This window comes from Setaria italica, chromosome IX, assembly GCF_000263155.2.
Source record: "Setaria italica strain Yugu1 chromosome IX, Setaria_italica_v2.0, whole genome shotgun sequence".
Lineage (NCBI taxonomy): Eukaryota > Viridiplantae > Streptophyta > Magnoliopsida > Poales > Poaceae > Setaria > Setaria italica.
The window spans coordinates 10,072,727-10,085,526 of record NC_028458.1 but is presented as its reverse complement, the minus strand read 5'-3'; the positions used below and the strand labels follow the sequence as shown (position 1 = coordinate 10,085,526).

Here is a 12,800-nt window from a genome sequence, read left to right as displayed (position 1 = left end):
TCGTGTCTCGCCGTCTTATGACCATCTTCGGATTTTTGGTTGCAATTGCTATACAAATCTTTCCGCTACTGCGCCACACAAACTCGCTCCTCGCTCCACCTTGTGTGTTTTCCTTGGCTATTCTGCTCATCACAAGGGATACCGCTGCCTTGATCTCTCGTCCAACCGGGTCGTCATCTCTCACCATGTCGTATTTGATGAGACTACCTTTCCCTTTTCTCGGCAGCAACCGCCACCAGCTAATGAGGACTTTGATTTTTTGTTGGAACCTTCTGATGTGGTGTCGCCCCCTATTGGCTCGGCACCGTCTCTGTTGCCTGCAGGACACTCACCCGGCGCACCTTCGACCTCATCGATCGGTCGGGCGAGTGCCCCGACCGCACCGGCGAGCTCTCCGATCGATCAGTTGAGCGCCCCAACTGCACCGGCGACCGCCCCACTCAGTCGGGCAAGCGCCCCGACCACACCGGCAACCCCCCGCTCGGTCGGTCGAGCGTTTCGATTGCACCAGCGTGCGCTCGATCGGTTGGGTGAGCGCCCCGACCGCATCGGCAACCTCTTTGATCGGTCGTCTTAGCGCCCTGACGGCACCAGCGACCACTCCGCTCGGTCGGGCGAGCGCTCTGACTAGTCAGGCAAGCGCCCATGGTTTTCCCCCCACGTAGCCTCTTGCTCCGACCGTTCTTCCTCGCGGTGCGGTTCCCATGCGTCCCGTCGCCAATCAGCACCCCATGACGACGCGCGGGAAGCTGGGATTCCATCTGCCAAAACTTTTTCATTCCTCCAAGCTGTCACCAGTGCCTCGCACTTACTGGGGTGTTCTCGCTGATCCCAATTGACACCAGGCCATGCAGGAGGAGTTTGACGCGCTGCTGGCCAATCACACGTGGGATCTTGTACCACGTCCTACTTGGGCCAATGTTTTTACTGGCAAGTGGGTCTTTAAGCACAAGTTTCATGCCGACAGTTCTCTGAAGCGCTACAAAGCGCGATGGGAGCTTCGCGGGTTCACTCGGCGACCTGGAATTGATTTTTTTGAGACTTTCGGTCCTGTCGTCAAACCAGCCACCATCCGTTTAGTGCTATCCCTGGCTCTCTCTTGTCATTGGCCGATTCATCAGTTGAATGTGAAGAATGCTTTTCTTCACGGGACGCTTTTAGAGACAGTCTACTGTTCTCAGCCTGATGGCTTTGAGGATACCGCCCGTCTTGATCATGTTTGTCGGCTGAATCTCTCTCTGTATGGACTTAAGCAGGCTCCTCATGCTTGGTACAGTCACTTTGCCTCTCACCTGCTGCAACTTGGCTTTGTGGAAGCCAAGACCGACACTTTCCTGTTTGTGTACCACCGCGACGACCACATGGTCTATCTTCTCCTTTATGTGGATGATATAGTCCTCACGACATCTTCAACACCTCTTCTTCGTCGCACTATTGATGCCTTACAGCGGGAGTTTTCGATGAAGGATATTGGTGAACTTCATCATTTTCTGAGTATGCATGTTCAGTGGTTCGGTGATGGCCTTCTTCTGTCTTAGCGCCAGTTTATGTTGGAGATTCTAGAGTGTGCTGGTATGACTGATTGCAAGTCTTGTTCCGCACCAGTTGATACAAATCCGAAGTTGTCTGCTACTGATGGTGCCCCGCTTGTCAATGGGACTGATTTTCGGAGCCTTGCTGGTGCTCTATAGTATCTCACCTTCACTCGTCCCGACATTGCTTATGCTGTTCAGCAGGTTTGTCTACACATGCATGATCCTCATGAGCCACATCTTGCCGCCTTGAAGCGCATTCTGCGGTATATTCGTGGCACTCTTCACTTGGGTTTGCATCTTCGGCCCTCTAGTCAGTCGGATTTGCTGGTTTACTCCGACGCTGATTGGGCTGGTTGCCCAGACACCCGGAAGTCCACTTCCGGGTATGCAGTTTTTTTGGGTGACAACTTGGTCTCCTGATCTTCAAAGCGACAGACTACAGTCTCTCACTCGAGTGCCGAGGCTGAGTATCGGGCGGTTGCCAATGCCGTTGCCGAGGTCTCCTGGTTGCACCAACTTCTCGTTGAGCTGCATGTTCCTCTACGTCGCATTGCCTTGGTTTATTGCGATAACATCAGCACCGTCCACATGTCTTCAAACCCCGTTAAACATTAGCGCACAAAACACGTGGAGATTGATCTCCACTTTGTTCGCAAGCGCGTTGCTACTGGTGATATCCGCGTTCTTCATGTTCCAACAAGCTCTCAGTACGTCGACATTTTCACCAAAGGCCTGCCTTCTTTAGTGTTCACGGAGTTCAGATCCAGTCTCAACGTTCAAGCTACCGACGATCAGACTGTGGGGACATCTTAGAAGATGTGTATGTGCTGCATGTGCCATGCGTGTACATGGGCTCTGGCTGTGCGTCAGGCCCAAGCCGACTCCCTGCCGTGTCCTAGATGGATTAGGATGGGCAGTCTTATCCCTTGGTCGGTTGTGATTCTATAAACCTCACCAAGGGCTGCCTATATATTTGTAGATGTTGTATACTCTAATCAATCTATTATTCCACGCAATCGCTATTGATTTCAATGATTATTGGGCTTAGATGCATTAATATGCCGAACTTTGATGGGTGTGTCAAAAATATATACACTTCGTAAATTTATTTCCTATACATGAAAATGTTTTGCCACGAAAGAGCCTCTAGTCTAGTGGTTAGAGCACCTTCGTAGCACCCAGCACGTCTGAGTTCGACTCCCTGTGGGAGTGAATTAAATGAGTCTGGAATAAAAAAAAATATAAAAAAAATAGGCATGGTTTCCTGCTCACTTCGGTCAGTGATGGCTGGTTGGGGAAACAAACTTTACTCACGGTGAATTCGAGCCCTATTTGGTAGCACTCCAATTCGGCTGTCGGGTGCTCTAGCCCTGGTTCGATCCGGCCCCGGCTTGATAGTTTGATCCTTTGGCATCACTTCTCCCTCGGCTCCAGCTCTAGCATGATAGCATGGATGGGATCCAGGCGACGGCGATGTCGGATTCACCCTCCCTCATGCTACCTTCCTTCAAGTCGGTGCCTCCCACTGCAGATTGCCCCTCCCTCGAGCCAATGCGGCTGCAAACGAAGGAGCCTGCACAGGTGTAAACAGCATGGAGTAGCAAGATGGAGCGGGGGAGAGGGGCGTCGTGGGGACGAGTGAGCAGCGGGAGGAGGGTGGACTATGGCAGCCGATGGGCGGGTGGAGAAGAGCTGCAAGTGACGGATGAGCGAGCAGAGAAGAGCTACGGTGGTTGGCAAGTTGGCGGGTACGAGCGGCCAACGGACAGGGACGAGCGGGTGTGTGAACATCAGCAGCCGTGTGAGCCAACCAGGGAGGGGCAGAAGCGGAAGCGGATTCCACTCCCCCTTGTACAAAAAATGCGAATTGCTTCTTCTCGATTAAGGGGAGGAGCAGGCACCCTTTTTTTGCATTTGGCAGCGGTCTGTGGAATTCGGCGAGGAGCGGAACGGAGTGATCGCTGCCAAACGAGGACTCATATGTAACACTAGACACCCTTGGTCATTAAAGCAGAGAGATAATAAAGAAAGCAAGCCCCGTCAGCTATGTGAAAAGAACTCTCAGGAAATCTGCTTAATCGTGTTGTGATTAGTTGTGTTTATGAAATCTCATTCTTTCAAACAATCCCTCATCATTTATTTTAGGTCAATAACATTAGACTCAGGAGCAGAATGCTGAAGCCTTTAGATAATCTAGAATATAATATTGTAACATTTCTTTTCACAATTTGGATATTGATCCCCCAACACGCATACGCCCACGCGCGGGCGCGCACACACAAGAAGACAACACATTGGTGGCCTTCTCTAGTTTCTCCTATTAAATATTTATTAAAGATATGGTAGTTGTGTTGCATAATTTTGGGCGTAGAATTATATATTTTGTTTCATGTTCATATGCACACATCTCTGAACCTAGACTAGTTAAGGGATTTCTTTTATTTTCATTCAGAGAACCTTATATTTACATGCCCAATTCAAGTATGTGTGCAATAACCAAAACATATTCCTTCTAATCAGGAGTTAATTTCTTTAAGTTTTCAGGACAACAGATTATACCAAAATGTCCGTCTTAGTTTTTTTGGACGTCCTATAGATAGGTGAGCATTATCACGAGAAATTTTAGAGTGCTTGAAAAAATAAGAGTCGTCCATCCGGCAAAATCGAACGGTCTAAAATTTCTCATAGAATTTATTTAATTTGAACTAGAGGAAATAATTTGCAATCTGTTTCGCATCTGTCTGCTCAGTAACCGGACACAGAGAATCCTTCTAGACACAACGAGGCCCCAACTATTCATTGTAGCATTTTGCACCCACATCAATCCCTTCACATCAGCCACAACAGAAAGGCCACTACTCCCCCTCGCCCTCTCTCTCTCTCCCCCTCTCCAACAAGAAATCAGTAGCTCAATCCTTCCACTCATCTTTACATCTCTGTATTTACAAAAAGTCGCTCCTGTAGCTACTAGCTAACAACCACTATATATCTTCTAATCCTATCTGACGTCTGGTCCTTGATTAGTCCTTGTTGCTTGCTGCTTCTATATCATCGTCCTGGTTGCTTCAACCTCATCTTCCTCCTCTTCGCTAGCTCCTCCTTTGATCAATTGCTTGAATTACGCAAGGCGACCGGGAGGAATGTCGGCGCCTCAGATCGTGCCGGCGCTGGAGCATGTGTGCTACGTACACTGCAACTTCTGCAACACAATTCTCGCGGTAACCCCATCTGATTTCTCTCTTTCCCTCTTTCTATCTGCCTCTCTCTCTCTCTTCTTTTTTCCCAGTTCTTCGCTTGCCTCTGAAGTGCAGATCTACAAGGAGAGATGCATGAAATGATTGGCTTAGACATGTGCATCATCACACACATCGTTAATTCTGTAGGATTTTGAGGTTCATTCTGCTGATTTCATCTTTCTCTCTAAATTGTTTATGAAGGTTGAAAGAAATTTCTGAATTTCCCCCCTTCTTTCCCTTCCCTGTACTTCTTCGGTCTTTTCTTTTGCCGCGGATTTTTCCTTTCCTTTTCAACTCTTCAGTTCGGTTTGAATTTTTTGAAGGGAGTCGTTGGTCGTCTCTTGTACTTTTCAAACCATGGGCATGAGAGAAGGCCAAGGTCTGCAAACGCTGAAAATTGGGCTCTTCTTCTCTCGCACCTTTTCCTGATCAATTCTTGGGAAGAACGTGATTAAATAGAGTCTTAGACGAAACTTGTGAGCAAGGGTGCTAGCTCCACTACATGCATGTATATATGTGTGTGTCTGTGCGCTCGCTTCCTTAATTATGGTCTGGCAATTCCATATGCTCGCAACTTTTCAAGCATTATCCCCTTGCGTACTTCTGTGAAATTATCATCATTATTAGATCTTGAATTTAGAGATTTGGTATATTTCTCTTTGCCTGGTGTAGCTAGTATGTGATGTACATGTATAGCTAAGTGCTTCTGCACAAAGAAGAAGGTGCATATGTGTATGTAGTTTCCTTGAGCACCATTTCTCGCCTACCAGTCTGGTGGTTTCGTTTTAACTGCTTGAAACAATACAGGGAGTAAGATTTGTTCCTTCCCCACTTGAACTGCAACAAAGAGCATGCAATAACAACCATAAGGTTCTAAGTTTAGTGCATAACGAATATCTAGACATGGAACTTTAATGTTCTAATTAAACCGTCTCACTACTCTTTCTCGTCCTCACACAAAGGTAAGTTTTATATATATAATATGCTAAAGGTGGTAATATATACTGTATTCTAAAACTAAGGCAATTGGGAAGTAATTTGGGCCAAAGATTTGTCTGCTGTGCATTATTGCTAGTTTAATCTTTATTCATCGTATCAAACAAAACAAAACAACACATAGGGAGTTCCGAAGGATTAACTGATGGAAAGAGTTCTCTAAAGATCAAAGCTATTGATTGGATTAGAGGAAGAACACTAGAGCAGTAGGATACTGCACTGTAGGTGAGTTTGTCACCGATGGAGAAGATCCAAAATAACACTTCCTGTTTTTTTTACATGTTTTCTTTCATGGGATTTTGCTTGTCTGGATCTTTTGGTTTGTTCCCATTTGATATCTTTCTTCCGCAAAACCTCAATGACACTGAATAAAAGGAAAATCACTCCACTCCGCTAAAACGATCATGTAGAAAGGAACTAAGGAAGCGTAGTGTACTAGTAGTGCTGATAGATTGTATAGAATTTGTATATGCTAAGTTTTTCTTCGATTTCTGTTTTTTACTTTTGATCTCTGGTGAAGAGTACTGCACATAGTTATTTCTTTCAGCCTTTTTCCATGCATGGATGATGGATGTTGATTTTACCATTATTATCGTTTCAGCGTCATATTGCCTAAAAGTTTATCAGAAAAGGGGATCGATCGAATTGGAAACGTTGAGCTTTGTTGAAATGCTTAAGGATCTCTCTACGATCTTTCACATTATATCTCTACACTTCCACAGCCACTCGAATGCCGTTTTGCTTTCTCCAACGTATCAAAAGATAGATAAAGGGAGATCCTACACTGACCACGCACTTCCGCCTATATATCACCAATGTGTATGCATACATGCGGTGTCTACTAGCTACAAGATCTTTCGCTAGAGATCTTTGCCTTCTCTGAAGTCTGAACTTGCAGTACACATTTCTGCAACTCCAATGCCGTCTCCCTCTGTCCTAGCCAAAGATAAAAAGGAGGTCGATCCATCTTGTTGCTATGCACACCTGCATGTCCCACTAATGCATGCATGCATCGCATGCCCGTGCCAAAGTGGCTTCTGCATTGAATTGTCACTGTCGTCTCTTGCATCTTTTTCTTTCCAAACTCTCCAATTATTCTTTTAGTATTTTGTGTGTGTGTGTGTCAGAAAATAAAGCATATGCATGGAGCAGGGAGAAAATTATACAGACGATGCAAGAGTTCTCTAAAAATCGCACATAAACTTATCTTCAGAAAACATCGCACATAAACAACAAAATATAGCTGCATGATGCTTCGCATTTCACAACTACACGAGTACTTTTGTTGATTTTGTTTTTGTGTGTTTGTGCGAGATATGAAGTGTGATGGATTTGAGTTTACTCCCCTCCTGGGAGCACGCACAATCATTTGTAGGGCATACACTCACTTGTTTATTCTAGCTTATTATATAGTATTATGGCCTTCTTGGAGTTTGTGCACAAAAGAAGATCAGTGAGGAATCAAACAAAGTAGGCTTTTGTTTCTTCAGCTCGGGTGGCAGTGTGCACCCAGAGGGAAATTGAAAAATAAAAATGGAAAGGGAAAGGGAAGAAGCAGTGTACAGAGTACAGACATTGGAAAAGGGTGCCCCAGTTGTGGTCTGACCCGCAGAGCCCTGATAAAAGTCATGGAGCAACAGTTTCGCAGGCAGCAGCGCAGCGTAACATAAAAGGGAAAAGAGAGAAACGGAGCCCATACAGCGCATCATATATGCATCTGGAGAAGGCTTTTTGGATCATGCCTTGCACTCCTCGTTCTTGTAAATCTACAAATTTCTCCATTATTGAAATTTAATTAGCAGATTTTTTCTTTTCCACAATGATTGTTTTTGTTCTAAAAACACTTCCTCTTCTCAGTGTTTGCTGGCACTCTTTCATAGAGTCAACTGTAAACCATTGTCGTTACTAATAATTTTTTTCAATACACACCTAATGCTGGTCTTTCGCTGTGATGAATCTGCAGGTCAGTGTCCCGAGTAATAGCATGCTGAACATTGTGACAGTCCGTTGTGGGCATTGCACTAGCCTGCTGTCAGTGAACTTGAGAGGACTGATCCAATCACTTCCTGTCCAGAATCACTTGTGTTTGGTACCGGGGACGGGACGGGACGGGGCGGGACGGTCCCAAATTTGATAGTGTTTGGTTCGGAGTCACGAGGGACGGGACGGTCCACAAATGGGAATATGCTCCCAAGATGCGGGATGACCCCGTCCGGCCAAAACGAGCGGACAGAGTCATCCCACTTCGGGCGCCGTCTGCTCCGTCCTTCTCCGTTCGCAAGACTGGCGCGGGGCTGCTTCGTCTCCGGCAGGACGGGGTCCTCCAGTGGCGCGGCCGGTGCCCAGGGTCGGCGGCCGGCAGGGACCTCCGACGGCGTGGCCTGGGACGAGCGGCCGCCGGAGCAAGCGGGTCCAGCCGGCGGGGCGAGCACCCCGGCGCCGCGGCCGGTGCCCACGGCCAGCAGGCCCCTCCGGCGGCGCATCCTGGGGCGAGCGGGTACCTCCGGCGGCGCGGCCTGGGGCGAGCGGGGGCGGCGCGGTTGGGACCTCCGGCGGGGGCGAGCGGGGGCGGCGCGGCCGGGGCGACAGGGACCTCCGGCGGGGGCGAGCGGGGGCGGCGCGGAGCTCCGGCGGGCGAGCAGGGGCCGTGCAGCCTGGGCCTTCGGGAGCTCTAGCGGGTTGGAGAAGATAAGGATGAGGAGAAAAAAAAAAGAAAAGAAGATGACATGTGGGCCCATATATGACATGTGGGTCCCACTAAACACATGTAGCTAACGGTGTTACCCGAGCCATCCGTCCCTCGTTTTCAATCCATCGTACCAAACAAAAAACTGGGATGAATTCATCCCTCTCAACCAAACATAAGACGGGATGATCCCATCCCAAAAAATAGGAACGGCACCGTCCCATCCCTTCTTGTCTCCAAACCAAACGCACACAGGTTGACATGAATAGCAGCATTAATTTGTGCAAGATCTGTAGTGCATGCAATTTGAAGAGATCAACCCTAATCACTTCTAAAGAAGCAGCTAAACCCTTTTGTCACTTCAAAGTTGTAGTCATGAATGCCAATATGCCTGCAAAAGTTCAAAGCATTGCCATATTTCGATGTCTTATTACTCCTAACCTGAGTACTGTCTTGACTGCAAGCTCATTCTGCATTATTTGTTACCGCAAAACAGGCTAGATACATGTAGACGGTAAGTTCTTGAAAGACAGCATATGTACGTAGAGACGCCAAACATCTAGTAGGTTGCCCTACCTACGTAGCTAGTAGCAGATAAAAGCCGAAATGTGCATGCATGGGTCATGTCATTTTCAATACTTTATACAGTAGAGACAAGCTAAAGTGTTCGGTACTGCTTTCTGACATGAACGAGTTTAAAGCTTGCACATGCTTTGAACCAGATGCCTGAGTTCTTACCAAATGAATTGGATCGACTGTTAATTAAAGATATAACATGTCACTTGGTCCTTTGTACTGTGTGTTGCTGCTATAAACTGGAGATATGGAAGTACACTGTTGCAGTCTTCGTTTGAGAAAGGAGCTTTCGCAGCTACATTATTGACATGATTGTTTCAGTTGGTGCAGGAGAATCTCAAGGTCCACAATTTCAGTTTTAGTACTGAAAACTACTGTGAGTATGCACCTTCGTCTTCAAAATACCGGATGCCAACGATGTTCTCAACAAAAGGCGATCAGGATCATATGCTGCACGTGCGCGGTAAGACTGATATATATGTATCTTTTTGCTATAACTTAAATATGACGGAACCAAATTATTGATCACTTTGTGGACGTAATAATTAAACTGTTTTGGACATTGCTTCCCTCAACAAATATTTTTTTTTCCAAAATCAGTTTACTGGTACATAAATTATATGCACATACACTTAATTGAATGCAAGTTTTTGGGGAAACTTCTTTTTTTACCACAAAACATGATAGATCCAAAAAGAAATGGGTCTATATTGAGTACTGCAGAACCTATAAAAATTCAAGCTTATAGCCAAAGTGATTTTTTGGAGAAATGATATAATGTTCCAGTTCAGTATAATTATCCAGTTTTAATATCTCAAAGAAAATTGAAAGTAAACTTGAAATTTAAAGTGATGCCTCCTAAAGTAATTATTAATGTGAAAAATTGAAGAAAAAAGATCAAGTTTGTCTAATGTTAAAAAATGCATAGCATATATGTACATTGTATCACACAAGTACCCGTAAATATCGCCGATAATAAAGTACCGGAACTTGAAATCTAAAGTGAACATTCCTAAAATAAGTGTTAATTTGAATTTTTGGAAAATAAAAGTTCAAGCTAGTTAATGATCAAACATCGCATCACAGAAGTACTTATTTTATGGCCAATAAAAAATGACATACTTGCATGACACAAAAGCACACGTTATGTGTGCAATGTTTAGGTAGCAAAAGAATGAGGAGGTATGCATGTCTCTCTTTTTTCTAAGAATGAATGAATATATCTCTTAATTGTTGATATAAAGTAGAGACAAAAGGTCATATCAGCACCTCGATGCTTGTCTCGCAGTCACTATTTTAAATTTTCTGCTCTGTTACTATTCTCACAACTAACTGGGTGAACACTATTGAAATCATAACTCAAAATATGACAGTACACACCACAGAAATGAATTATCGTTGCAAGTAAAAGTAGTTTTCAGTTACCATCAGGTTTAGTAACTATGAAGTGTGGTTACAACTAGTGTATGCATTGAAATATGGTGTTCTTAAGGAAAGCGGCATCAAGTTTTCCAGTAACGAATGAACCAAACAGTATGTGTACCCATAATTTTCTCAGAAAAATAAGGCTGGTTGATAAATATCCCAAATGCACATATTTGATGCTATTCTATTTCTTGAATGTTAATATATTATCGAAATAAAGGCTGTACTAGGCCTTATACTGAGGTCTTCCTTGCTTGGTGTGAGGTACTCATGCAAGGGTTTCAAGTAGCATTCAAACTCTCATGAAATAGGAGTTTTTAGCTCAACCGTGTCCTTCCTGATTGTGGTTATTGTGTCCTCATGTATCGATTTGTGAAGATAATTTCAAGTTATTACCCTTGTCAATTGTAAAGGACACAGTTGATTCAAAAGGAATAAATTAAACGACATATGCGCATGTGACCTAAGATTATTGCCTTTTGCACCTCAAAAGTTTTATATGCTTGCACATATGTTTTATTTTTTAAAAGATATGTATATTTATGTGTTTCCATAAAAGGTCTAATATAACTTCATATCATCCGATCTTTTTAAACAGCAGCTCCAGAGAAGAGGCAACGTGTTCCTTCAGCATACAATAGATTTATTAAGTGAGTTTGGTCAACCCAATTTTAGCTTTCTTATTCTATTGCAGCGTGGTTTCTCTTTTTAGGATCAAATAATAAACTTGTATAAACATGTATGTTGAGATGCATGGTACATGATTTTTTTTAGGGAAGAGATACGAAGGATTAAAGCAAGCAACCCGGCCATAAGTCATAGGGAAGCATTCAGCACCGCAGCAAAGAACGTAAGTACATGATTTGCATAAAGCACAACTGTATATATTAGCATATATGCATATTCGATATATGTAAGATAATTATCCCATTAAAATGAACTAGATGGAAAACGAGCTGAACAAAAATTAGGTATTGGATTTATTAAAATAATTTAAAAACAAGTCTAAGGGATGTCCTGTTATTTATCTCTGCAAAAGAGATCAAAGTCAATCTCATTAATTTTCAAGAAATACTTTTGAAACACTTTGTGAATAATGATTATGCCTTTATAAAAAGTATGGATGTCCATACATGTATAAAAAAACAACACTTTTCAAATAATGATTTAGTAAATAATAGTTGTTGTTTCTAAAACTCCTTGATACTTGCATACTGGTTTTCAAGAACTAATGTTATATTATAAACATATTATACATATATCGTCATTTTCTTTCTAGGAATATATTCAGTTAGCAATAATTTACTCAATATAGCATCCATCTTCGTGTTGTTTCTTTCTTAGACTCTCTATCCCAAAATATAAGGTATAGCCTGACTTGGCACAATCAATATAATGATAATATATGTTCCATAAAATAAATTTTGCATTACATGATGAGGCTAATTGTTGGTCAAAGATTACAAGTCTTGAATCCTCAAATACATAAGTGCCTTACATTTTGGAATGATGATAGTATTAATTAAGGTAAACAAATAAATATTTAAATTTCAAAGAAAAACATACATATATAGACTGACCAGCTTAATAGTCTAACTATATTGATTCTTTTCCATTTCAGTGGGCACATTTTCCAAACATACATTTTGGCCTAGGGCCCCTTGAGAGTAGCAAGAAGCTTGATGAGGCCATTGGTGCAGCAGGTCATCCCCATAAAGTCCAAGATCTCTACTAGAGGCTTACAACACCCATCCTGATTCCGTGTGTTGTAAGTAATTTTAGAAGAAAAAAACTACCTGAAATTCCGAATCGGTTTGTGAGTGGCGCACATATATAGGTAAGTGATATCATGAAGAAGTAAGAAATTAAGATGTATATATATGTACGAGAACATAATGCTACTGAATAAGTGCTTCATCATGTTGTTATTTAATATCGGTTTGAAATAAACTATCCTTTGTGTAAATATTAGTGTTTGCTTCTGTCAACCTTGAATGCTTCAATCATGCCAATTCAAATGTTTTGATTAGGGGTCATAAACCCTGTGAGGAGCATCGTGTATGATGTGTTGTTATTTAGTTGATATTTTCTGCTTCTTCTTTTTTGTTATATAAACCGATTGGATTTTGTTGTTATCTTGTTTGAGATAACATTGGTGTATTTAATTTCATGAGGATAATACTTGGACTGATTATTAATTATATTATTCCACTAATGTTAAGTATGAAATATAGTAATAACTATTTTTTATTTCGATTTTAAGAACATCAATATTGTGCCATAAAGAATTAAAGGTTGTGTATTACAAATTAAAGACTTATCTTAATAAAAAAATCAACCTTGTAA

The 12,800-nt window shown here is 42.9% G+C and overlaps 1 protein-coding gene across 1 annotated transcript; it reads left to right on the top strand.

Annotated features, from left to right (window-relative positions):
- Window positions 1-4,364: 4,364 nt before the first annotated feature.
- On the top strand, window positions 4,365-12,420 carry LOC101764168 (protein YABBY 2). Its single transcript, XM_004982215.3, has 6 exons — window positions 4,365-4,753; window positions 7,731-7,856; window positions 9,351-9,492; window positions 11,056-11,104; window positions 11,229-11,304; window positions 12,076-12,420. Exons 1-6 carry the CDS (start codon window positions 4,676-4,678, stop codon window positions 12,187-12,189), a joined length of 585 nt encoding a protein of 194 aa, XP_004982272.1. The 5' UTR covers window positions 4,365-4,675; the 3' UTR covers window positions 12,190-12,420.
- The last annotated feature ends 380 nt before the right edge of the window (window positions 12,421-12,800 follow it).